At 33.3% G+C, this 25,794-nt stretch overlaps 1 protein-coding gene and 1 pseudogene across 1 annotated transcript; both read left to right on the top strand.

The window, feature by feature from the left end:
• The first annotated feature begins 3,920 nt into the window (after nt 1–3,920).
• LOC119188922 lies at nt 3,921–7,349 on the top strand (annotated as a pseudogene).
• Nucleotides 7,350–18,160: 10,811 nt separating this feature from the next.
• Nucleotides 18,161–23,698, top strand: LOC119188898 (arylphorin subunit beta-like). The gene is made up of 5 exons (XM_037437040.1): nt 18,161–18,284; nt 18,962–19,095; nt 19,183–19,977; nt 20,088–20,209; nt 20,301–23,698. Exons 1-5 carry the CDS (start codon nt 18,197–18,199, stop codon nt 21,553–21,555), a joined length of 2,394 nt encoding a protein of 797 aa, XP_037292937.1. The 5' UTR covers nt 18,161–18,196; the 3' UTR covers nt 21,556–23,698.
• The last annotated feature ends 2,096 nt before the right edge of the window (nt 23,699–25,794 follow it).

Here is a 25,794-nt window from a genome sequence, read left to right as displayed (position 1 = left end):
GCAACATAATCAAAAACTACCGAACAGACTTTGATGCAATTTGATATAGAAATAGTTTGAGACCCTGAAATAGACATAGACTATTTTTATCCCATAAAAATGTAAAACGGGGTTTTTATAGCGAAAACAATTTCACGCGCACGAAACAGCGAGCAATAGCTTTTTGTCCATTCCTGTATCGGAAGAGGCTAAGGCTTTATTAAAAAAATATTTTGATTTTATCAAAATTTTGTAGGCATGGGTAAAAGTGGACGCACGGAGCGACATAGTCGTGAAATAACGACCAAGCTCCGTAAATAAAGATTTAAAAAAAAAAGAAACAGCGAGCAAAAGCTAGCAATATTATTAACAAACTTTAGCTCGTAGCTCCGTGGGTTTGAAAGTTCCGTGGTTAAAAAGTATCCTTTGTTATTACAGATTCAATTTTCATAACCGGAGCTGTTCTCTTCGAGCTAACTATTTACATCAAAACAAACTTTATTCCTACATTACTGTAGAAGTCACGCCCAAACCTAAATACAATAAAACTACAGGACAAGGGTTTGCTTTTAATATCATAGATATCAAGACTAACTAATATTGTACAAAGTTTCCATTTATAAAACCTCTTACCTTTAAAAATAATCGATAACACTTATTTTATTATTCAAAATCGAATATTAGTGATTATATGTAATAAAATAATAATTATTATATATAATGTAACTCTTTAAGGATGAGTAGTTTCGAAAGTAACCTCCTACATGCAAATATGTATCATTACCTCTCGATAAAATTATTATAACTAGTGGGCGAAGATATTGAAATTCGATTTGAATATATTTGTTAAATAATATTCGTGTTCAAGGTTCAATTAATGACGTTTATAATATTAGGAATCGCCCTTTATCACGTAGGGAATCAGAACATTCCCTGTTTTTATTTATTTGTAGCATTATATGTTACTTTAATCAGTGATAGTACAATAAAATAGTTATGAGACAGCATCAAATAGCCGTTATGCTTGATATAAATTGCTAGGAAAAAAATTACGTTCCGTTTTTTTTGTTAAGTGAATGCAAATTAGTTCGACAGTTACATATAAATAAATATACAAATTACAGTCAATATTATATTATGACTACACAAAGTATTACAAACCTAATATTATTTTAAGAACACATTTACTAGACGGGTCGATCGATGTAAGAACTTAAAATTAGAATAAAGCACGCTCACGTCAGGTAGTTATATAATTATATTACGATATTACATAAAGACCTACATGTTATATATTAATACCTGAGTCAGATCATGCTAGTACGATGAATAAAGCAGTGACTTAACTAAAATCAAGGTAAAAAAATATTAAAATGTCACAATTTTTTCTTCTTTTAATTACGAGATGAGCTTGCCGTGCGCCTCATTGTAAGCAAAACGATCGCTTATAAACAGTAGAAACAACATCCAACACCTTGAATTACAAAGTATTGTTTGGTATTCCACTGCGCTCGTCATCCTGAGACATAAGATGTTAAGTTTCACTATGTCCAATAATTACATTGGCTACAATGTCCTTCAAACCGAAACACAACATTGACTACACACCAGTGGCGAAGCCTTCATACAACCCGATTCCTACCGGCTTCCCTTTTAGGCGTATTTACGTGTGTCTTATTTTGTGTTTTCTGTTAAAATCGCAGCGATATGTTAACTAAGATAATTGTTTTTTTGCATTGGGTTACCTTTCGAAAAATTCACACATCGCCACTGCTACACACTGCTACTTGGCGGCAGAAATATGAGCGACCTACCACCAGTAAATTTCAACAATACCATAATTTTTATCAATGTAACCAAAAATACAATAAAATGGCGAGTATGAAAAATTAAGTTATTTGGCACTAAGTCATTCTGACCGCTTGGAATATCTTGCAAAAGCTAACTAATAATATTAGGAAACATAAAACACAATGAAGAAACCATTTCTTTTTAAAGAAAAGAGAGTGCTGACTTAACGATGAAAGAGAGTAATAACAATAAAAATATAAAGAAATATTAAAGTTCCTTATAACAATTCGGAAAAATAAAACACGTGACGACTTGAGCACGTTGTTACAACCTTCATAATTGTCATGATCAGAGTGCTTTAGAAATAAAAAAACCCATTGTATTTCGCGTTACGTGAATTTCTATGACGTCTGTTTTATATGAAATGTGAATTTTTAAGGCGTCTCGTAATGAGAGTATAAAACAAATATACTTTTATAGACTACTTGCTTTTATTTGCGACTGTACACGAGAAAAACTTATTTGTAATGAAAATGCCAGTATGTGCTTTGTTACCATAAAAATAGCATAAAGAAATAGCTGAAGCCGAGACATTTTTACCTGTGAGCTAAATTTCATCCGTTCAGCGGTTTACGATATTCGTTCTAACAAACATCTACACATCCATATTGGCCTTAGTCCATAATTATGATTATAATTATAATTATGATTATGGATTAAGACGGCAAAGTGGATTGTTTAGTGATAAATACTATTATAATTGAATACCCACAAAGCCAAGGAAAGTTTGAGTTGTTAAGTATTAACAATGTACAAAATATAAACAGCTTAGAAGTAGCTTTATCAGTAATGGGATTAATTTGTCTGTCTACTGACTTAGTTAATGCAGTCAGTAAGTCTATTTATATAAATATATAGATATATAAAGTCTACTCACCCGCACTAGGCCACAATAATAATATCAGCCTTGTATTATATACTTGCCCACTGCTGAGCACGAGCCTCCTCTACTATTGAGAGGGATTAGGCCTTAGTTCACCACGCTGACCTAATGCGGATTGGTAGACTTCACACACCTTCGAAATTCTTATAGAGAATCGTCTCAGATGTGCAGGTTTCCTCACGATGTTTTCCTTCACCGTTAAAGCGAAAGATAAATTCACATAGAATACACACATGATTTTTTAGAAAAGTCAGAGGTGTGTACCCTTGGGATTTGAACCTGCGGATATTCGTCTTGGCAGTCCGTTCCACACCCAACTAGGATATCGCCGCTTTTTACTAGGCTATCGCCGCTTTTTAACTAGGCCATTACTAAGCCCTTAAACCTTAGCAGTAGAGAAAGCCCATGTTTACTAGTGGGCTATATACAGACCTGGTAGTATTATTTAGTATTGCTTATTATAATAAATTTATAATAGGCAAAATTCAATTTGGAGTAAAACTAAAATATTTTAAAAACTACGATTTTCATCGCATAGTTATTCGCTGTGTTTACGATTACCAAAAGAAACATTAAATTGTATTCGGTTTTGATATGCTAAAACTAACTTGAAACAAATATATATAAATCTTTTGTAATTTCATCTTGCAAAGGTAATCAAAATTGGTTTATTTCTAACACGTAGATAATAACACTTTACATAGTTCGCCACTATAAAAGCATGCCGGATAGATGCAATATTTAAAAAAATATATATTACTTTATCATGACGAGATCGTCAATCATAAAGTTTGAAATTCTTATATATTTAACCTATATTTTTGAAAAAAAAATAATTGTAACGCAACAATATAATTTTTTTTGTCTCCTATACCTATTAAAAATTGCATTTACCCTTAATTTTTGTTTTAATGTAATTTTTTTTTCAGAATTGTATTTTTCTTTTAATGATAAACTAAAAGTTAGTTTTGTTGCACTTTTATAATATTGCAAGGTTCATAAACTTTGCCGTCAATATGTAAATAGCATTTATCTAAGCATAGTTATATATCTGCATCATTACAGTTGCTTGACCCCGAGAAGTTGCAATAAAAAATATTGATAATTTATCTCAGCATTACAATGTAACAAGGGAGATGCCCTTTACGAATTATCAGGTGGCAACAAATACTTTTTAAGATTATTATAATCAGTAAGAGTTAGTATAAAAAGGGGTGGAAGTGTTGATTGATCACAGTTGAACTCCCATCGGGTTGGCTGCACGATGAAGGCATTTCTTATACTGGTACTGGGCTTCGCCGCCCTGGCCGCGGCTCGGCCTGAATACGATGACAACACCTTCGGTAAGTCAACACTTTTTAATACTTCTAATGCCTCTTCTTTACATAGCTATACTTCATGCATTTACTGATGGGTCTACTGGTAGGTCTCATATGTGAGAGTCCGCCTGGGAGTACCACTGCAATGTCTATTTCTGCCGCCAAGCAACAGTGTGTAGTCATTGTTTTGTGTTGCGGTTTGAAGAACATTGTAGTCAACTGACTACATCAATCTGACTAGTCAATTAAACTTAATTGCTGGATATTATAAGACTTAAGATCTCATGTCTCAGAATTGCGAGTGGAGTGGAATACCATACAATAGTTTGTAATTAAAGGTGTTGGATGGTGTTTCTATTGTTTATGGGTGGTCGTATCACTCACCATTAAAGGCAAACGGCAAACTCGTTTTGTTATTCAAAGCAATAAAAATAAAACCGTATAATGCGTTGGGTCCAATTCAGTTGTGTAAAGTGGCAATGATGATAGAAGATTTAAAAAACTTTCGGGACTGTTTTTGATATGCAATATAATTAAATATAAATTGTAGTATAAATATATTAAATTTTTATAGTGAACATGGACATCAAACAAAGGCAAATCTTCATCTTGAAGTTGTTGAACCACGTGACGGAACCTGTTATGTACAAGGAAATCGAGGACATTGGCAAGAATTTCAAGATTGAAGACAACGTCGAATTTTACACTGTAAGTAAAAAAATTTAAGTTTTTGAATTTGTAAGTATGAATTTTTATGAAATTCTAGAGTAAAAATTGAGTTATTATTTCTTCCTTCTAGAAAACCGATGTTGTGAAGACCTTTGTCAATATGGTTAAGATCGGTACGCTGCCACGAGGTGAAGTTTTCACTCTCCACGTCGACCGCCAGCTGAAGGAAGTTGTTAACATGTTCCACCTTCTGTACTACGCTAAGGACTTCACCACATTCATCAAGACCGCTTGCTGGATGCGTCTTTACCTCAACGAAGGCATGTTCGTATACGCTCTCACTGTTGCTGTCAGACACCGCACTGACTGCAAAGGCATCATCCTTCCTCCTCCCTACGAAATCTATCCTTACTACTTCGTACGCGCCGACGTCATCCAGAAGGCTTACTTACTCAAAATGAGGAGAGGACTCCTTGATCTCAAGCTCTGCGACTTCTACGGCATTAAAAAAGACTGAGAAAGACGTATACATCATTGATGAGAATGTATATGACAAACGCGTGAACTTAAACGTAGAAGACAAGCTCCGATACTTCACTGAAGATATTGACTTAAACACTTACTATTACTACTTCCACATTGACTATCCGTTCTGGATGAAGGATCAGATTTACGACAAATTCAATGTCAGACGTTTCGAGCTTACGCTGTACATGTACCAACAAATCCTGGCTAGATACTACCTTGAGCGCTTGTCCAACGGATTAGGTAAAATTCATGAACTGTCCTGGTACAAGCCCATCCAAAAGGGATACTGGCCATGGCTGAAGCTTCACAACGGTGTTGAAATCCCAGTAAGGTTCAACAACTACGTTATTGCTAGAGACGACAATGTTGACGTCATCCGTCTTTGCGAGGACTACGAAATGATCATTAAGGAAGCTATCATCAAAGGATTCGTCGAGGTGGTTATTATAAGATAATTGCTCTAACAATTTTGTTTTATATGGGAAACAGGAAGCTATTGTATATATTTTTTTTGCTTGCAGATCAACGGTTTAAGATACGAATTGACAAAGGCTGACGACGTTGAAGTTTTGGGCAAACTGATCTTCGGCAAGATGGACAAGAATGAAATGGACTACAAACATGTTGATGCTTACCGTTACCTGCTCATCATCATGAAGTCATCTCTTGGCCTTAATTACTTCAACAGTGACAAGTAAGCTTGATCTTTACAACAACCAAAAATATCAATCCAGGGAATAAGTTCTCCAAAATAATCTAGAATACATCGTTATTTCATTATTTTTACTTATTATACTGCATCATATGCATTACCCGCACTTGGCTAGGGTTATGAGCTATCTCTGTCATTAGTAGAAGAAGCCCATGCAGTCTAAGCTAGTTTTACCAGTGGGAAATTATAATCAGGGTTGCAAACTATCTATACAATTAATTCTCTACCGAATATTTAAATAACACATGAACTACTGATAGTAATAACAAATATTTTCAGGTACTTCGTCGTTCCTTCCATCCTGGACTTCTACCAGACCGCTCTTCGTGACCCAGTGTTCTACCAACTGCAGAAGCGCATCGTTGACTTATTGATCCTGTTCAAGAAACGCCTACCTTGCTACAACAAGGATGACCTCTACTTCCCTGGAGTCAAAATCGACAACGTAGTTGTTGACAAACTTGTTACCTACTTCGATGACTACCTGATGGACATGACCAACGCTGTTATTCTGAACGAGGATGAACTTAAAAAGACTAGCTCAGACATGGCCTTCTTCGTCAGGAAACGCCGTCTTAACCACCAGCCATTCAAAGTCACCCTTGATGTGCTCTCCGACAAGGCTGTAGACTGTGTCGTGAGGATCTTCTTGGGACCGAAGGAGGACCACCTGGGCCGCCTCATCGATATAAACGTCAACCGCCTCAACTTCGTCGAGATGGACACGTTCATTTACAAACTTAACACCGGAAAGAACACGATTGTGAGGAACTCCTATGACATGCACAACCTTGTCCGCGACAGAATCATGACACGCGACCTCTGGAAGAAGGTTGACACCATCACTGACATGAGGGATATGCTCATAAAGGACCTAAGGAACTACCACACTGGCTTCCCGACCAGGCTCCTGCTACCTAAAGGTTTCGTTGGTGGTATGAAGATGATGTTCTACGTCATCGTGACTCCTCTGAAGTTGGTAGATAACGTTGACATGTCTATCCTGGACACAACACGCAAGGACCTGTTCGTGGACTTCAGATCGACTGTCTTGCTGGACAAGATGCCGCTTGGTTTCCCTCTGGACCGTCATATTGATGTGTCGACCTTCTACACGCCCAACATGAAGTTCGTTGATGTGGTAATCTTCCACAAGAAGCAAGTGTGCGACATGAGAACCCGATGGGACCGCTGGGTGCTGAGGAACTACAATATGGTGGACCGTACGCCCATCAACTCAGACACGTATTTCGTTGACACTGATGTTCACATGAACATTAACACTAAAGTCGACAGCAATGTCAGCGTGTTTGATTTGTAAATGTAATCAGCATCACTTACTGCAATACTTTGTGACCATGGCGAAAATAGCATCCTAAAAAATGAAAAAAAATAAATTTGAATTATTATAATATTATTTCGTTTCTTTTGTATCCCTACAAATTTTTATTGACATGCTGGAGATTTAACACACAAAATATTTTAATATACACTAGCACACCTTATTATTTTAATATTCAACTTCTTATAATCTCATTTATTGGGAGCTAAATCAACATAAATAATTCAATTAGTGTTTCAACAAAAAAAAATAAATCTATTAAACTTCTGGATGTATACAAAAGCACATTAATTATTATTTATGAATATAAAATATATGATAAATAAGTTGATTGTTTATTGCCTTTGGGCTATACAATATACTGGTTAATATTTCATCGTAGTAATAAACACGTTCATAAACAGAAATTTATGTGATTGTGTTAGAGATTTTTCTGATCAGAAACATTCTGTATATTACAATAATTCTCTCGAATAAAAGCGTTTTAAAATACTCTAGACTACACAAGCAAACATGACAGAACGGGCACTCGAAAATTCAAATTATTTCAAAACAATAATGTTTTCATTTTATCAAGTCCTAGAGTATCACAAACGTTTCACTTTATATGTTTTCGCAATTTAAACACATTCAACATCGCATTTAAACTATACACATTAATGATAGCTCGTGATAGTTTTCATAAATTAGCAAAGCCACAGTTAGATTGTAAGGCGCTGCGTAATTATTTAAAACAGTAATTCACTGACGTAAATGAAAACTTTTCATTTTCATTATTCATATAATATATAGGTTTTGCTTACCGTTTCGCTAACGTGTTAGTTTTCTGGGAAAAAGTCCCGCTATATAATTTCTCGGGATAGAAAGTGATTCCTATCCCGGGATATTGCCGATTCTTCTCATTGACTTATTAGTGTATTTATTTATATATATATTTATATATATATATATATGTGTGTGTGTGTGTATTTTTTATATATGCGATAATGTCGTTTTTACATTTGTTTATTATAACTCTTTTTATGTGTTTTTCACTTTCTTTTATTATGCACCTGCCTTCATGCTCTTTACACCACCCCAAGGTTGACTGGGAGAGAATGCCCATGGCGTTAAGTCCGCCTAAATACATAAAATAAAAGTGGCTTATGTCCTTTCCAGGGTCCCAAACTATCTCCATACCAAATTTCATCAGAATTTGTTTTTTCTGACAATCAGACAGATGCGGCGGGAGATTTTAGTTTACAATATATTTTTAGAATTTTTTAAGAGGGACAATTATGTTATACATGTTTGTTGCGTAACGTCAACCGTTTACATGGCGCACGCAGCGGAAGCTCTCAAAATAAATAAATTTCCTATGTTTTTTTTACAACATTTGTCACAGATCACCGCTCCTATTACTCATAGGGTGATGGTATATAGCCCATAGCCTTGTTAGTTAACCCGGCGAGCGTGTGGTGAAAAAATGTAATAAGCAGTATGAGGCAGGGTATGACATACCCCTTAAAAAAATTGGCTATAAAACTTGTTTCTGAAGAAGTATTATACTATTTATTTTTTGGTATAATAAGACAATACCATCATAACGCATTGGAAATAAAACAATCGCGCCATTTTAACAATTTTATTTTTTACCTCGATGGAAATAAGTCACTTTGAATTTCAAACAAACACTTTCAGTCTCTTAAAAACGAACAGGAACTAAAGTAAAACCAGTGTTATGATAAAAACTACGTCATCGTATGATAGAATAGGAAATAATTTTCTTTATAAACTAAAAAAAAACACAAAAAAAGTTTAGGAACATCTTAGGAACTGGAGATAAAATCTGTGCAGTTTTTGCAAAAAAACGTTGCATGTTCCACACTAATAGCCTTTCCTCAGTTTGTTCATGAGTATTTTGTCTTATGATTATTTTTGTTGGGGTAATCTCTACATCTAATAAAATGACCAGGAACATTTTGAGTCGATGAAAGTGATTCGTTGATCTGGGAAGAAATTCTCTGACGTATATAAATCGGAATATATATTTTTGTCATTTCACATCTTCAGGTGTTCGTAAACTAAAGCCAAGCCTAAGTTACGGATGAAATCGGTCCATTTAGTGTCTTTGTCCTGATTTTCACGAAACATAGGACCCTTAGGGGGCCCGCGGGCCCCCTCTCAGGGGATCCGCAAGTAAAATAAAAGTTAAAAGAAAAACTACAAAGTGCACGCTTTTGCACTCTTGTATATCTAAAAATAAATGCAGAAGTAAACTGCTAGTAAAAACAAATTTAAGAATCCAACTGAACAACATCAACCCAAACATTACGACTTTGGTCGCAAAAAAGGTCGCATAAGGTGGCATTAGCGGTCCGCACTAAATAAATGTTTGCGAAACCCTGTTCTAGTAAGTACATCTTCTATCATGGACCGGAGTTGTTTTTTTATTTTCAACATCCATTTTCTATTAAAATCTACAATTAAACAAAGAAAATAAGTTAAAATAGCAGAAAAAGCAATTTTAGTTTTTGTCACACCAGCTATGAGGGCGGGGGTATCACGTACCCGAACTCAGTTTGCAAGCGTGTCACTCGAATGCAAGTTGCCGCGACACTGTGATCACCCCACTATTACCTTCCGCAACCCTATAACTCCAGCTACTCAAAGAGACTATAAGTTTGAAAGTCAGGCACAAAAAATATACGCCAGTAATTAACATGGGGGGTATGACATACCCCGCCACACGCTCGCCGGGTTAAATAGGCTATCCAACACTAAAACAATTTTCATCATCAGCGTTGTCAAACAAACAAACAAACTCGTCAACTTTATATAATTAGATTAAACACGCATTCACGCCTTTTATGTCCGAAGAAGTAGGCAGAGGTGCAATTAGTGCACTCCTTTTTCACCACGTTTTACCTCGCACTGCACACAAACTAAGTTGGTCTACACGTTATTTCAAACTTTCGATAAACAAAGAAAAGTATTTTTACTTAATTATTCACTAATCCGTAGATTTACCTTGAAACTTATTTGTATCATAATGACACTTTTTCGGCATACTGGAGTTCATTTAGGTTGCGCTCGAAAAAATTGGCAATAAGCTTTGAAAAATGCTAATAAACAAGGCTCAGTGTGGATCTAACGATATGCTTTTTCTTCAAAAATAGTTCTATTTCAATCCTATTTCCGTGGCTGAAAGGTCACATCCTCAAACAGAATGGATTGAGATGGAGCTGCTAGGTCTCGTAGGTATGTAAGAGCTCAGCTGGTGGTTTTATACTGTTGTCTATTTTTACCACTAATTAATACTATAGAAGCACTATTGTTGTTGGGTTTCGGGCTGAATAACATTGTAACTACTTTGTGTAATCATTATAGGGCATTGTAAGAAAACATCTAACGTTTCGGGATCACGAACGGAGTGATTTGTAATTCAAAATTCTTAACTTCCATGGACCCGAAGTTCAGAACTCGTTATACTAATATTTTGAAAAAATAAAATTCGGTCGGGCAAACTGATATAGGATTTTTTTCTTTCGATATCAGCTCATAGTCTACAATTTGTATCCGATATGAATAGGCCCGCCTCCTATCACAACATGGGACAGAAAGTAGGTGCATCAGTTGTGCCTATCACTTCGGGAATGAAATCGTGTGTGTGTTCAAAAAAGACGTGATTTTCGATACCAGTGGTTCGTCCGCATTCAATATCTCTGCAGTGATTCGGTTCTCGCCCACCTTATCTAGTTTCTGAGCTCATCAAGGGCAAAACTAATTTCATATAGACGACAACCTGATAAAAGTCGTAGGAAGTTGCTGGATGCAGACTTAGGTATACTTACCTAGTAATTACCAATAAATCCCAAAGTTTATGAAATTCCTCAGTGATAAAAGTAATTTTATAATAATTTACCTATGCATTATACGCATAAGATAATTATGGATGGACTCTCATCGGGTACTTAGATTTTATAAAAACACGCCTCTGTTTTCGACCGAAATACACTTGCAGCGCCATCTATATTCTATTCCTATATTCTATTCTAAAAAACTAAATTGTAAGCTTCTACTCACTATATTAATAGTCTGACAATAGGCCGCTAGGTGTCAGTAAAACAAGTTATCAACATTTAAACGAATGTGCATACGTATTTACGCCAAAGTCATCGGAGGATTATGAATTACACATAATTGGGGATTTATTGCATGCTGTGCCAACCTTTAAATAATTGTTACATTTGTGCAACTTAATTGTATTAGTTTTTATATTTAATTCATAGGTAATAGTGTAAACAATTGTTGGTGGCCAAATAAATATATATATATATATATATATATATATATATATATATATATATATATATATATATATTACGTGTTACATTTTTAGAAAAATCAACAAACAAATATAATATTATCTATGTTATTCGATGGTATCTACTTTAGTTGTATTTAAATTACTAACAGATTTTCATGTGACGGAGTGTATTATTTAACGAAAAACTTACTACATAGTTATAAAAGGTTTTTACACAAATGTAGCCATTACGGGTACAAGGTATAACCTTGGCCCAACATAGTATAAAATCTCTACGAAAGATTTTAAGATGAAACATGCTTTTCATGAAACAAAAAAGTATTGTAGATGAAACGTCCGCCTGTAGTTGCCAAATGGTCAAATAAAAAACATTATTTAATTATTACTTTATTGGTATTTACAAAATACATAAGTAAATTATAAGACTACGTTTTCCATAAGTTAGATTATTTGAGTTCATAATATAGTGACAGGTGCAGACTGCAAGTACATGTTCGGAACTATTTTAATCTATAATAATATGTACCTACTGAAGAGCTTGTTTGTTTGAATGTGCTAATCTCGGGAACTACTATACCGATTTTGATTTCTTTTCACTTTTAAGAAGCTGTATTACTCCTGGGTGCTTTAAGTCTATTATATAAAATGATTTGGTAAAACATTATTGATTCATATTTTTTCTAGGTTCATTAACTAGGAACATTTCAATTTATAAGCTATCAAATACTTGTAATGACCACAACCCACAACTAAAATAAAAAAAAAAAACAGAAAATCCGCCCAAAAATAAAGCTTATCTAGTATTTATACAAACATTACAATACCATGTTAAAATATGTATTTTTAATATTATTTGCAAACATCACTAATCAGTAAATGATTAGAATCAAAACATTAGGCAGACTGTAATCAGCATGCTGGGCCCGCGATTACTCCTCTATCACGCATAACAAACAAAATTGAATCACCTTTCATTATCGTTAAAGGTTAAAGTTGAATAATATTTTTCAACAATTTCAGACACTTTCGATAACAATGAGACGTGACCTGACTGATTAAAAAAATTCCCTTGTATCCGAATGCAACATTGTTGCAAAGTATGATAACATACCTACCGGATATGGACAGAAATCTATAATAAATGTAATGAATAATTTATTTGAATCTGTAAAATATTATACATCATTTAGATCACCTACTACCATCATTTACCACCAGTTCGAATAGCAGTTCTTACCAGAGAAGAACGGGCAAGAAACTGGTGTTGCTCTTTTCAAAATCTGTTTAATGTATAAACAACAGTACAGTACTTGATACAGAGAAAGGAAAAAAATACAATTTGTTTTTTTATTGTTGTTTAGAGTAGTGCATTTATATGCTCGCAAAATAGTTTATAAACGTCGATATATATAAAAATGAATCTCTATTAATTTCCTTAGGTCATCGCATCACGCGTGAACGGATGGAACATTTTAACATTTTTTTTATTGTGTTAATTATTATCAGGAGAAGGTTCTTATAAAATAAAAAATAAAGAAATATGACCGTAATAGTAAAAAATTAAGAAAGCTTAATAATATTCATTTTACATAATTGTCAGTGGTTTGAGATAACTGTCAGCGATTGACAGAATGCGCGCTGCAAATTCATAGTTAATACAGGACAAAGTCTGTCGGGTAGCTAATGCTTAATGAAAAAAATATAATAATACCAGCCCTGTAGTATATACTACCGACTGCTGGGCACGGGCCTCCTCTCCTACTGACTCAATATCCCATTTTCAGGCAAGAATATTTATTATGTTTCGACTCAACCGCCTAACACTTTTAAAAGGGACAGTGTTTGTTTTTCAAATTTATTAAATTGGAATAAGGTTGCAATTTGAGGGTATGCAGGCAATCTATTACAATTAAACCTTACGGATGGGTGACGGGAGGTAATCGCTATGTATTTTATACCAGATACCTTCATGGTGAAAAATATAACCGTGCAATTGAGGCAGCATGGTAAAATCACTCCAAATAAGTTATCATGCCGACATCGTCCTGAAGATCGTTAATTATAGCACTTTTTTTGTAAGTCGAGATTTGAAACGTACTATATTTACCACATGCAGCCACAACGCGGTCACTTTGACGCAATTTATTAAAAACAAAAACAACAAATAATACCTACCTAATTACCGACAAAGTTATCGAAATTTTTACAAACAAGGATCCTACGGATTGGTAAAAATTTATTGGTTTGAAAAATTAATGCAATTTGAAGTTAGGTTGCAATATATTATAAAGATATCCATGACATTTATAAGGAATGCTTCCCTTGCCCGTTTTAGAACGTCTGCGATGTCCATAAACAAAACCCATTAATTAGCGCCAACATTTATTTGAAATGTGTTACAGGATTTACTTACCTTAGCGATAGTTACAAATCATTCTTGTTTGATGTTTTAGACACTCTTATAAATGTGCTAACAGGAGTTAATGGTGTATAATATTATAAATTTCAAATAAAGCTATTTCTGTATTCAATATAATAAGATTTTGTAAGCAATTTTATGTAAGAATCTATGTATCTAGAAAAATATTAATTATTTTATGCATTAAACTCTTGTGCACGTTATAGGTAAAAAAAGTTTTTGTTTTGATAAAAAAATAATTTGGCGCAACATAAGAGCTTGACTGATGGTCTGATTAAAATAAATAATTAAGAAATAAATACATTGTTTCGTTGCCCAATCTTTTACCCAGATTGCCTTATCTGAGCCTGAACCAAAATTTAATTAGTCAGACAAAATATAATGGTAAAAGTCAGAAAAAAAATCTTTTGTATATAAGAATCCTTACATCTCACATTGGTAAAGGACATTGTTCTGTGCCCATACATAATTCGCCCTGGAACCAACAGCAATGGAAAAATGTTTGTAATATTTAGAATCATTAATAAATTCTCATGACATATTATTTATAAAACGGACAAGCTGGGATATCGCATTAATCCAAAAAAATGATGAGATTTTGAGGTTATAATTGATAGTAAACATTGAAAGCTTTTCAATGTTCAAGACAGATTATAGTCCTATCATTTACGCTTTCACTATGATTTTTATCGATATAAGTACCTATCTAATATATATAAGCCCTAAAGATTCATCACTATGTAGGTATCTGATTATTTTTACTTAAATCAGGCTATTTTAAGACTTGATTCATATAATTTTTATAAGTAAAAGGTACCTAATATGTAGTTATAGTATTTACATCCTCTAAGAGTACCCTTCAGATTTTATGTATTTTCTATGTATACGTACGTATTCCTCGAAGAGACAGACAGAGAGCGCACTGTTGAGCATTCACGCTTCATCAGAGGCATGGCATATTTAACAAACTTTTGGTAGACTCTTAGGGCATGTAGGATTAAATTAAACAAATAAAAAAATATTTTCAGTTCATATTATTTATTTCCTCATCACCTACATTGTTTTATAAAATATTATCTGAGTATTGTGCAGGAGGGTTGTTGTTATGGTAATATTTATCAATTCAGTTTTGCCAATCACCATATTAGTTAAATGAATATAATCTTTCATTATATGTACCTCCAATGGTGCAAGTCTTTCTAAAATGACATTTCTGCTATAAACATGATGTGGAGTATTTGTCCTTAATGGAATTATTTGATGTGAGCGAGTCTGGAGTTCCAACATTCTATTACAGAGCACGCAGCTTCTACTAACATAGTTACAGCTGAAGTATGTATAGGCTCTTGGGCCGTGGTCCGACATGCTGTACATATAAGATCAAGGGCTACAACCTGAAAAAAAAACAAACAAACATTATGCTCAAAATAGAATGGCAATATATTAATATTGTGTCACACGGAAAGCAGATTTATGTATTCAAATCTTCCAGCTGAATTAAATGTAAAAAACCTTCAAGCATATGACACACGTTTTTTAATCAACAATATACTTGCTAGTTTGCTCTTAAGTTGCCACAGCCACATGCTAAAGTGTGTAGTAGGTAGTATACAGACTGTTCGCTGTCTCCACGCAGTTACCAAGAACAGGAACTGAGGAGCGAACTAGAAGTTTGGCGGCAGTTAAACTTGTACGATTACAGAAAAAAGTGCTTACCAAACGAGGCGCTGTCCATTGTTGTATACAATGGCGAATCTGCTCGTTCTCCAACACTATGGACCCGCCAGCAGAGCCACAATTAATGCAAAAAGCAATTTCCATTTCGTATCCGTTATCAATGCCAGGTAAATTGTTACATCAGTTCACAAAGTCCAGAAATCACAGCCAGTGTATGTCGATATCGTAATCAATCGCACAGAGTCTTTATAATATCCGAATCGTCAATGATATAGTGAGAGTCAGAGAATTATAATATATTATATGGAAAGTGAGAGTCTAGTTTATTTGTCTTTGATGAGTGAAGTTTGAGTGACATTAAATTGAATTGAACAATGAAGTAAGAATTAGGGATACTACTCGACTAGATTCTGGATCGATTATATCGATCATTTATACAAAAATCGATTTTATTCAACATAGGGTTATTTTTATTCGGAAAAATATTTAGAGGGACCCTTATTCCGGAAAATCTTTCACACGGGCGGATCCGATAGTAGTTTAATATGGAGAGAGTTTGAGGCTCCCGGATGGATAAAGAGAGAAGAACGCTACTTTTTATATGTATGATTCATAAATATTTTGTACGACAGAAAAATAAATGTTCGCATAATATATTATGCTCTGCTATCTGTACGAAGACAGGGCGGGTCGCTAATATAGAATCTAAATAAAAAAAGTAAATCAATATGAATTAAAAACTAAAACAAGAACTTTTTTCGTAGACGACTTGATCTATAATCAATTTAGTTCTAAAACTAACTACTTATTTATTTGAGACGCATCCACTGCTCGATTAAATATTATTATAATAATTAAAGAACATATCGCCTCACAAATCGAATATTTTAAAATGTTTCAATAATTAATTATCGGTAATTAGATTTATCGTTTTGTCGAACCGGTACATCTCTATACTCAATTAGTTGTAAACATGTCGGCGACTTTGACTTTAAGTCGTTACAATACTTTTATATATTCATTTTGGATGTAGCAGCTTGTCCGTTTTATACACATATTTGCAAATAATATAAAAAAATACATAAATAATTATGGTGCTAGTCACACCTTTGTTGGTTCTGGGGCCGTTTTCGACAATGTCCTTTTATAGTGTACCAGCATGATCTAAAATTAACTGACATTCGGGCTTTTTCAGTAACATAAACAGGGTCTTTTTACATTGCATTACCAAATGAAACCACATATTCATCTTTGTCACTGCTAACATTGTGCCAAAAGATCATCCATGAATAGCAAATATTTACGCCAAAAATCCCGGTTTTTGGTTTCTGATTACTTATAATTTTGATAGTTAATACAACATATTATTATTATTAAAGTGTGTTTCTGATTGAAAGTATGTTGCCGCTCCGACAAATTCTCTTCATGTATTAGTATTGGCCTCATGGCTTATAAAATTAACATTCCTTTTTTATACTGTTTATTTTTTCCGAAACTTACTCAGCTATCTTTTATATTTATAGTGAGTATAACTCATGTTAAAGTGTTGTTTTAAGTCAAGTATATTGTTTCATGTGTGTCTTTAAGTACTATATTACCTTTAAGATATTTTAAAATACCAGACACGTCATATTTATATTAAGGTTAATTTTTGAAATATACTTACCTATTACTATATAATCTTATTATGCACTAAGTATCATAATATATTATTCTCACATTCTTATCTCCCTGTATTATATTAATAAGTTTATTCACCGTAACATGAATTAATTGGAACTATGATAATAATTAATGCCTTTTGCAAAACACCTACAAAAATATATTATACGGGCTAATTACTAGACAATATACCTCAAGAGAATTTGTTTTATTTTACCCTGATATCCTTCGTCGTTTAAAATCGAATTTGATCAATGTAACTTTTTGAATTTCAAATATCGAGTAGTATCTTTTACGAATCTAACATTATTAAGAAACAAAGAGTGTCTTATACCAGCCAGTCCTATTTAGGATTATAGCTTATACACTCACATACACACTCATGATTTTTATCTACAAATGGGTAGTCAGGTGCGCAACTGTTGCACTCACTTTCAGCTATCTGTATTCCATCCCATGATGTGACAGAGGGCGAGCCTATTGCCATATCAGGCACGTCGTCCAGACAACGCACTGATACCGAGTATACGCCACTATGACTTTGCCCGACCAAGGCATCAAACCCGAGACGTGAGTACTGCAGTCGTACAACAACAACTACGCCACCGATGTAGACATACTATTATGTACCGATATGTAAACAATTGTAAACATTATTCAATACGTTTTCAATTCCGAGAGATTTGAGACTATTGACCGAATCTCCTTTATGTCATTCTGCACAATAGTTCATAACATCAGTGCATTCAACTGCTTTATCAATATTTAGTCTTCGTATGTCTATGAACTCTAACGTTTTATATAAATTGGAGAACTTAGTTCAAACAACACAGTTTGCGATACAATATGAAAGCATTAACAATAGTTGTAACGTTCCTGGTCGGGACTTCAGGGTATTTAATTAAAGTTCCTACTGGACCATCGTCAAATAATGGTAAGTCCTAATCATAATTCGTTTTTATTATTCAATGACTGTACCATATCGAAAGCCTGAAGTAGAAATACCCTTATACTATTTAATATTTAATTCTTTAAACGAAAAATATAAAAAATATAATTTCCTTCTGCCGCCAAGCAAGAGTCTGTAGTCAGTGTTGTGTTCCTGTTTGAAGAACATTGTAGCCCGTGTAACTACTAGACATAATAAGACTTAACATCTCATATCTCAGGATGGCGAACGCATTGGAATACCAAACAATACTTTGTAATTCAATGTGTTGGATGGTGTCTCTACTGTATATCGTCGTATCGCTCACCATCCAGCGAACGGCAAGCTCGTCTTTTCATACAAAGCAAAAAAAAACCGTGCGCTATTTAGATAATAAGACACACTTTCGCTTATCAGATCAGATGAGATCAGATAGAACACGTCGGAAAGTGTTTAATCTAAACGATGGCATCAAAGTGTGACTAGAACAGATTTTAAACAAATATTTTTCTTGATGCCATTATAATTATACCTGTACAAATAAATTAATTTAATTTCTACGTACGTTAAAGTGACACTTATCTGTTACATCTCTTTTACAATAAACAAAAATGGCTAGAGAAAGTATCTCTTTTGCTCATGTATTTTTGCTAATACAATATATTTTTACAATATATTTACAGCTCCACCACAATGGATGCATTTACAGAAACTAGTTCTTCCATTATTTGAAAACGTATGTGAAGACAGCAGCGACCCGGTTATTATTAGAACAGCACAAGAATTTACATCGGAGTTAACAACTGAAAATTATTGGGTAAAATAAATAAAAAAACACATTTCAAATATACTTGGGAAGCTGGATTATTTCAAAATTTATAAATAATTTTGTGGATATTTTCAGAAACCAGACGCGTTACCTAACTTCCAGAAATTGAAAAACGGAAAAGGATTTTTACCGAAAGGAGAAATATTTACTGAATATAATATTGATCACCTTAGTGAACTTGAAGTAATATATGATATTTTATACTATGCCAAAAACTTTGATATTTTCTTCAAGGGAGCAGCATGGGCAAGACAAAATTTAAATTGTGGTTTATACCTAGATGCCATTTACTTGGCAATCGCAAATAGGAAAGATACTGAAAGATTAGTAGTACCTGCTCCATATGAATTATTACCCAACTATTTCATACGTAAGGATGTTATATTGGAAGGAACCAAATTAGCTGGCGGTGTAAACATAGAACTGTCTGAGGGCGTCCACGTCGAAGGCAACGCGTACCAACTGGATGCTAATTACACATCAATCTTCTATGACAATAACGATGAATCGAAACTGGCGTATTTCCGTGAAGATATCGGTTTAAATTCTTATTATTTTATTAGAAAACTTAAACAAGCACCTTGGTTCAATATAGGCATTGATGGACGATACGGAGAGGACGTATATCAAATGATGAAGCAATTCATGGCCAGATATAATTTAGAGAGATATGCTAATGGATTGCCAGAGCTTGAAAGTTGGGCCTGGAACGATCCCACTTTGTTTGATGTTCCTTACGATCCGATGTTAATATATACAAACGGAAACGAATTTATTTCTAGACCGTCACCTGTACAGTTGCCAGACAATGAAGACGTTGCATTGTTACAGACCATTGAGAACAACATTGGAACGGTTGTAAGCCATATGGTAAGCATTAAAGTAATAAAACTAACATTTATATTTATGCTCAACGTGTCATAAACGTCCATGAGCGCGTGGAGAGCAATAATGATTTATTTAAGTTGAAATACTTGCAGAGAGATGCTGGGTACAATAAAACTCAAATATTGAATCACTTAATGGAAATCCTTGTAACGGGTGACAGAAGTTATGAGACTTTGGCACGGCAGCTCCTTGGCAAAGCTCACAGCGATAACGGGTAATTTAAGAATGCATAAAATTGTACAATGTGATGAATTTTCATAAACTTATTTACTAAATTAATAAAATTATGTAATTTTTTTTTCTAGGTGTCCTTCGGTTTTAGAACATTATATGACATCGCTAAGGGATCCAATATTTTGGAAAATGAACAAAAAAATAGTTGACATGGTGGACGAGGCGCTTAAATTATTACCTTCATACGCAAGAAATGAACTTTATTTCCCTGGGGTAGAAGTGATCAATGTGGATGTTAAAAAAGTTATGACGTTTTACGATTACTTTGAGTTTGATGCAACGGATGCATTGAAAAGCGCTGCCGACAATTCTACGTACCAAATCAAAATTGCACAACCTAGGTTAAATCACAGACCATTCTCAATTAAAATCAACGTCTCGTCATTAGTAACACAAAGAGGTGTGGTTAAAGTTTATCTGGGTCCGAAAATATTGCCCGGAGAACTAGCAAAAAAGAAAAATTCATTTGTTCTGCTTGACAGATTTGAGTACCGCTTCAAAATTGGTTCAAATATTATTTCAAGAACATCCGACGACATGAAACATTTCTCTGAAGATTTTATGTCTTTAAGAAATTTACGCAAGAAAGTTGAAGACGCTGAATTTGGTTTAGACTCTTTGCCTCTTAAAACCGTCGACTCACAAATCGGATACCCAGCAAGATTGATACTCCCAAGAGGCACAATGAAAGGTGTACCACTCCAAATTTTTGTATTTGTTGCACCGTATGCTAAATATTCTACCGGTGTAATGCATTCTCTGAAGAGTATGGAATTTAATAAAGCTATAATGAGTCCCGGATACCCTCTTGACTTAGTTGTGCAGGATAAACAATTATTTGAATTGCCAAATGCGATGGTTAAAGAAATTGTTGTCACACATAAAGGGGAAGGTAAAGTTGAAAACTATGGTGGACCTGGTGTCACCAAAAAGTGGTATGGAACGGACACTTATGATCCGTCTTCGAAACCAAACTATGATGGAAATAGAAAGAAACCTTTTGATTACAGTGCAAAAAAAGGCCAGTATGGAAAAAAAGAAGATTCTACAGAATTCAAAGAATATGAATCAAAAGAACGAGAAGGTTTTATGGATAGTTTTGAGGAAAATTATGACTTAAACGATGACGAGGATTTAATATTTAAATTAGGTTCTACTAGTTTTGACTATGCTACAAAAGAAAGCAACCTTTTGATTATAAAGCAAAGAAGAATCAATATGAAAAGAAAGATAGCTTTAATCAAAATAAAAATATTTACCCCAAGGAATTTTATCAAAATGAATTTACTTCTACTGCTAAAGTTGAAGATCCAAGGGAAAAATTAGAAATGAAATTTAATAAAGGAGTATTAGAGAAAGATGACATTAGTGACGAAGCTCTATATAATAATGATGATGATGACGTAAAATTTCAAGAGGCTTCAATATTCAAACTTGGATCTTCGAAATTTGACTATGCTGCAAAAAGAAAGACACCTTTTGATTACAAAGCAAAGAAGAATCTATATGAAAAGAAAGATAGCTTTGATCAAAATAAAAATGTTTACCCCAAGGAGTTTTCTCAAAATGAATATACTTCTACTGCTATAGTGGAAGTTCCAGTGAAAAAATTAGAAATGGAAGTTAATAAAGAAGTATTGCAGAGAGATATCGTCAGTGAAGAAGCCCTGTATAATAAAGACATCGATGACCTAAAATTTCAACAGGGTTCAATGTTCAAACTAGGTTCTTCGAGTTTTGACTATGCCGCAAAAAGAAAGCCACCTTTTGACTATAAAGCAAAAAAAGCACAATACGGAAAAAAAGGAAACTTCACGCAGAATAAAAATATTTACCGGAAAGATTATTCTCGAAAAGAATTTACTTCTACTACTGAAGCTCAAGTGTCAGTAGAAAACATAGATCCAAAAGTAGGTAAAGTTATATTAGAGAAAGATGAATTAAGCGAGGAAATAATTAATAATAATCCCTTTAATGACCAAGAAGTATATTCAGCAGCGCACGACGATCCACAAAATTATAACTATAACATTACCGAGCCAGTTTTTTCGCCAGTGACACCGAAAAAGCATTATAGTATTTACGATTACATTATTCATGTATTCAATGATGATAGTTCAGAAGAAAAAGTTTATGAGTAGTTCTTTGATATGCAAAAAATATTGTTATTTGAAAATATTTTATACCAAAAGACTGCCCAAGGAAGACAAGAGATCATCATTCAAAATTGTATTATTCGATATCTAGTTTTATTGGCGTGTTAATGAAATGTATGTGTACATAAAACAAGGCAAACCAATGCAAGTTATTGCTATTTCACGTAGTTTTCTATCATTATTTTTGGAAATGGTCCAAACGTTTTACAACGCTGTTACGCTTTCCCTATTTTCATCGTGGAAAATTTAAAAACCATCGGTCACTCGTGTGACAACAGCTAGAAACAAATAGAAATACTTTTATAGCTGATTATAACTATAGAAACTGATAACTATTGATGTCCATTGTAAATTAAATATTTGAATTATTTTCTAGGAAATATATTTATAAAAAAAAAATATTAATCTAATCTACAGTACCTAAATAAAGAATAAACAAAATTCGTTAGTCTCACTAATAGTAACACACTGGGATTACATTTAAATAAATTTTACGGTATGTCGTAAAGTCGAACGTGGATACGTTTTCTAACGTACAAAATAAATATAAAGTCTCACAAATCGTAATTTATTTGGCTTATTTTATACATAGGTGAAATCGGCACAATAAATTAAATTAACGGTTGCCGAATTTATAATGTTTTCAAAAATTGTTTTTGTTGCAAACTACGGCCATTATACCTACAAAATATTATGTACTTAGATTTAGATAGTATAAAATAGAAAAATCGAAATTGCTATTTTTAGACAAATGCTTTGCAACAATGTATTAAAAGTAAATAGGAGACAGAATCTATGTTACTATTTTAAGAATTATTTACATATTTACATTTGGCGCCCAGATATCAACGGCGATTTCTGCAAGGAAAACGCGATGTTCCGTGCCAAAATGAAGTTATATTTCCACTCCATTGACACCAATGATTCAGGGTCCAGCGCAAGTGCGACGCTGACCTATCCGCGTTGCATTTGGCTGTGACAGCCAATTATTTTGATTATGGAATGTTAAGACACGCCGAATATTTCACCTGTCCGTTACGGATCGAATACAAAATTTAAGAAGCTGTTTTAAGCAAGTATTGGAATTATTTTTAATTACTTGTGTATGTTTTAACACTGTTGGTTCATTTATTTAAATTTTAGTATCCATCCTTTCTTTGTCATTTGCATTGATTTATTTTGTTAAAACTATGAAGTTTAATATGTTGTTATTTAATATGTCCATATGTTTTGTACAGTCTTATTATCCAAATATTTCTTTAGTTAAGATGATATAGTTTAAGATTTCAAGTAATAAATCATTATTGACAATACTTAAGTTTTTATTATTTCATACTTGCGTAAAAAACTATAATATAAATGTATCAAAAACAAACCGCTCTACATATAAATATAAAAGTGAAACCAAAAGTATGTATATCATTCATCAAAACCCTTTTGAATGGATTGTCTTGGCACCATTACCGTTTAGCAAGGAAGACAAAACAACAATAATTACACTGTGTAATAAACCTTATTAAAATTACGACCTGGCATTGTCACTAATAAAATTTACACTGACGTCCAATTAGCTATAATAGCGATAGAAAAAATTATAAATCATCTCATCTATTTTCATAAGGCGACCAGACAAATTGCTGTATATATATTCACACCCGTCGTAACAGCAAGGTCCAAAGGAAATTTGGTCTTAGCTCAAAACGATTAAGCTTTACATTTTGATGATAGCCTCCACAAAGGTGAAACCCGACCTAGCTATCTAAAATTGGATTCTATTGTTGTTATACAATAAACACGTGTCCGAAACACTAAAGCTCGACTCAGATTAGATGTTTCTCTCATTGTGGCATTCACATGAGAACACAAAAATTATAGTCGATCACCGACAGTCTATGTATATCCGCCGACGCCGACTCAGTATAACCCGTTTCACGCGCTAGTGGTCGCCAATCATCGGCTTCGCTGAAAACAGGAAATTATCTCCACTTTCAGTTGTATTCAATAAATATTTATTAATAAATCAAAGAAGGTATATTTGTTGATCATAATAAACGCATTTTTATTGCTAAAATAAAGAGATTTATGTTACATTTATGACTGCCGATGCATTTTTATTAATTCACTGATCAAAGAACGTATCCAGCTCGTTTAGTTAGTATCATTTTAAAAAGTAAATGATATTTTATGATTGAGTAGTTTGACCTATATTTTGTTGCTGAAGATCAGGTAAGACGTAAGCTACAAATAATTTTATGACAATATAATTTTGTTTCGATACTCTCATTATACCTAGTCTATTAAATCATTATATACGAAAAAACTATGTAGATATTATTTTTCAATAAGATTATTAGACAAATTTCAGTCTTCAATGTATAATCAGTTAAAATATGTTTACAACCCCTGCATGTGACGTCGCTACGCGTAATAATTTCATTGGGATTGTTGTGAATCGGCGGCTGGTTCAAAGGAATTTCCTGTTCTTAATCAAGGAAGCGCTTCATAAGCGCCGGGCTCTGGTACACTTTAATCTGGATATTGACGTGGTAAAATCCACTTACGACCAAAACATTATCCAATACAGACTCTAATTATAGCAGCGATGAGCTTTAGCACAGATGCAGCTTATTACTGAAACAGTTAATGACATGTGATTTCAGGAATATAAAGAATATATTTAATCGTTTTAGTGTTTGAGTAAAACTCATTTGTCCTTCACATTTAAACTTTATTTTTGATTAATTGAAATATTTATTAGTCATTTTAATTTAGATATTGCAAGAATAATAAAATACCTGTATATTATTTTCTTAGTACTTCTATTATACAGTAATAAAAATATATAGTTTCTTATTAATACGCATTAGATACTTTTTTGTAACAATTTCGCTATTTAAAAAGCTTTTAAGAACGTCAAAGCAAAAATCTAAAATATGAATATAAACACTATTAGGCTTTTTTATATTTAGCAAATAGTTTGAGTAGTCGTAAAAATGCTCGTGAATTTTGAATGAGCCTGACAAATTGCATTATCTTTAAATATACAATAAAATTTAATAACTCGGAGACCACTAGAGTAGTAAAACATATTGGCATTAAAGTGTAATCTATAAAACTCGTCGTTATGTATATAGGCACTAGATAATACATGAATCTCTATGAAACAAAAGTAACAAAATGCAATATTCGATAACACGAACGTAAACAACTGTAAATTTATAAATACATGATCAACCAAAATAGTCACAGGGGACATTCTACATATGGATTTGAAACAAACAGTTGACTTTCGGATTTAACCGAACGAAACGTAGAAAAATAACTAGGGCAAGCTATAATTGGAACTATAAATAAAAAAAAACAACGGAAATTCTATAATCGAAATGGAAATAATACTAAATAAACAGTA

Source organism: Manduca sexta, chromosome 10, assembly GCF_014839805.1.
Source record: "Manduca sexta isolate Smith_Timp_Sample1 chromosome 10, JHU_Msex_v1.0, whole genome shotgun sequence".
NCBI classification, from domain to species: domain Eukaryota; kingdom Metazoa; phylum Arthropoda; class Insecta; order Lepidoptera; family Sphingidae; genus Manduca; species Manduca sexta.
Note: the sequence above shows the minus strand (reverse complement) of the source record. Positions and strands in the feature narration are given on the sequence as shown.

Excerpts from the sequence above, each read along its gene's own strand:
- LOC119188898 (XM_037437040.1), top strand. The coding sequence starts at position 18,197 with ATGAAAGCATTAACAATAGTTGTAACGTTCCTGGTCGGGACTTCAGGG. Across the intron at positions 18,285-18,961 it reads TGGACCATCGTCAAATAATG|CTCCACCACAATGGATGCAT; the intron begins GTAAGTCCTAAT and ends ATATATTTACAG. Across the intron at positions 20,210-20,300 it reads AAAGCTCACAGCGATAACGG|GTGTCCTTCGGTTTTAGAAC; the intron begins GTAATTTAAGAA and ends TTTTTTTTCTAG.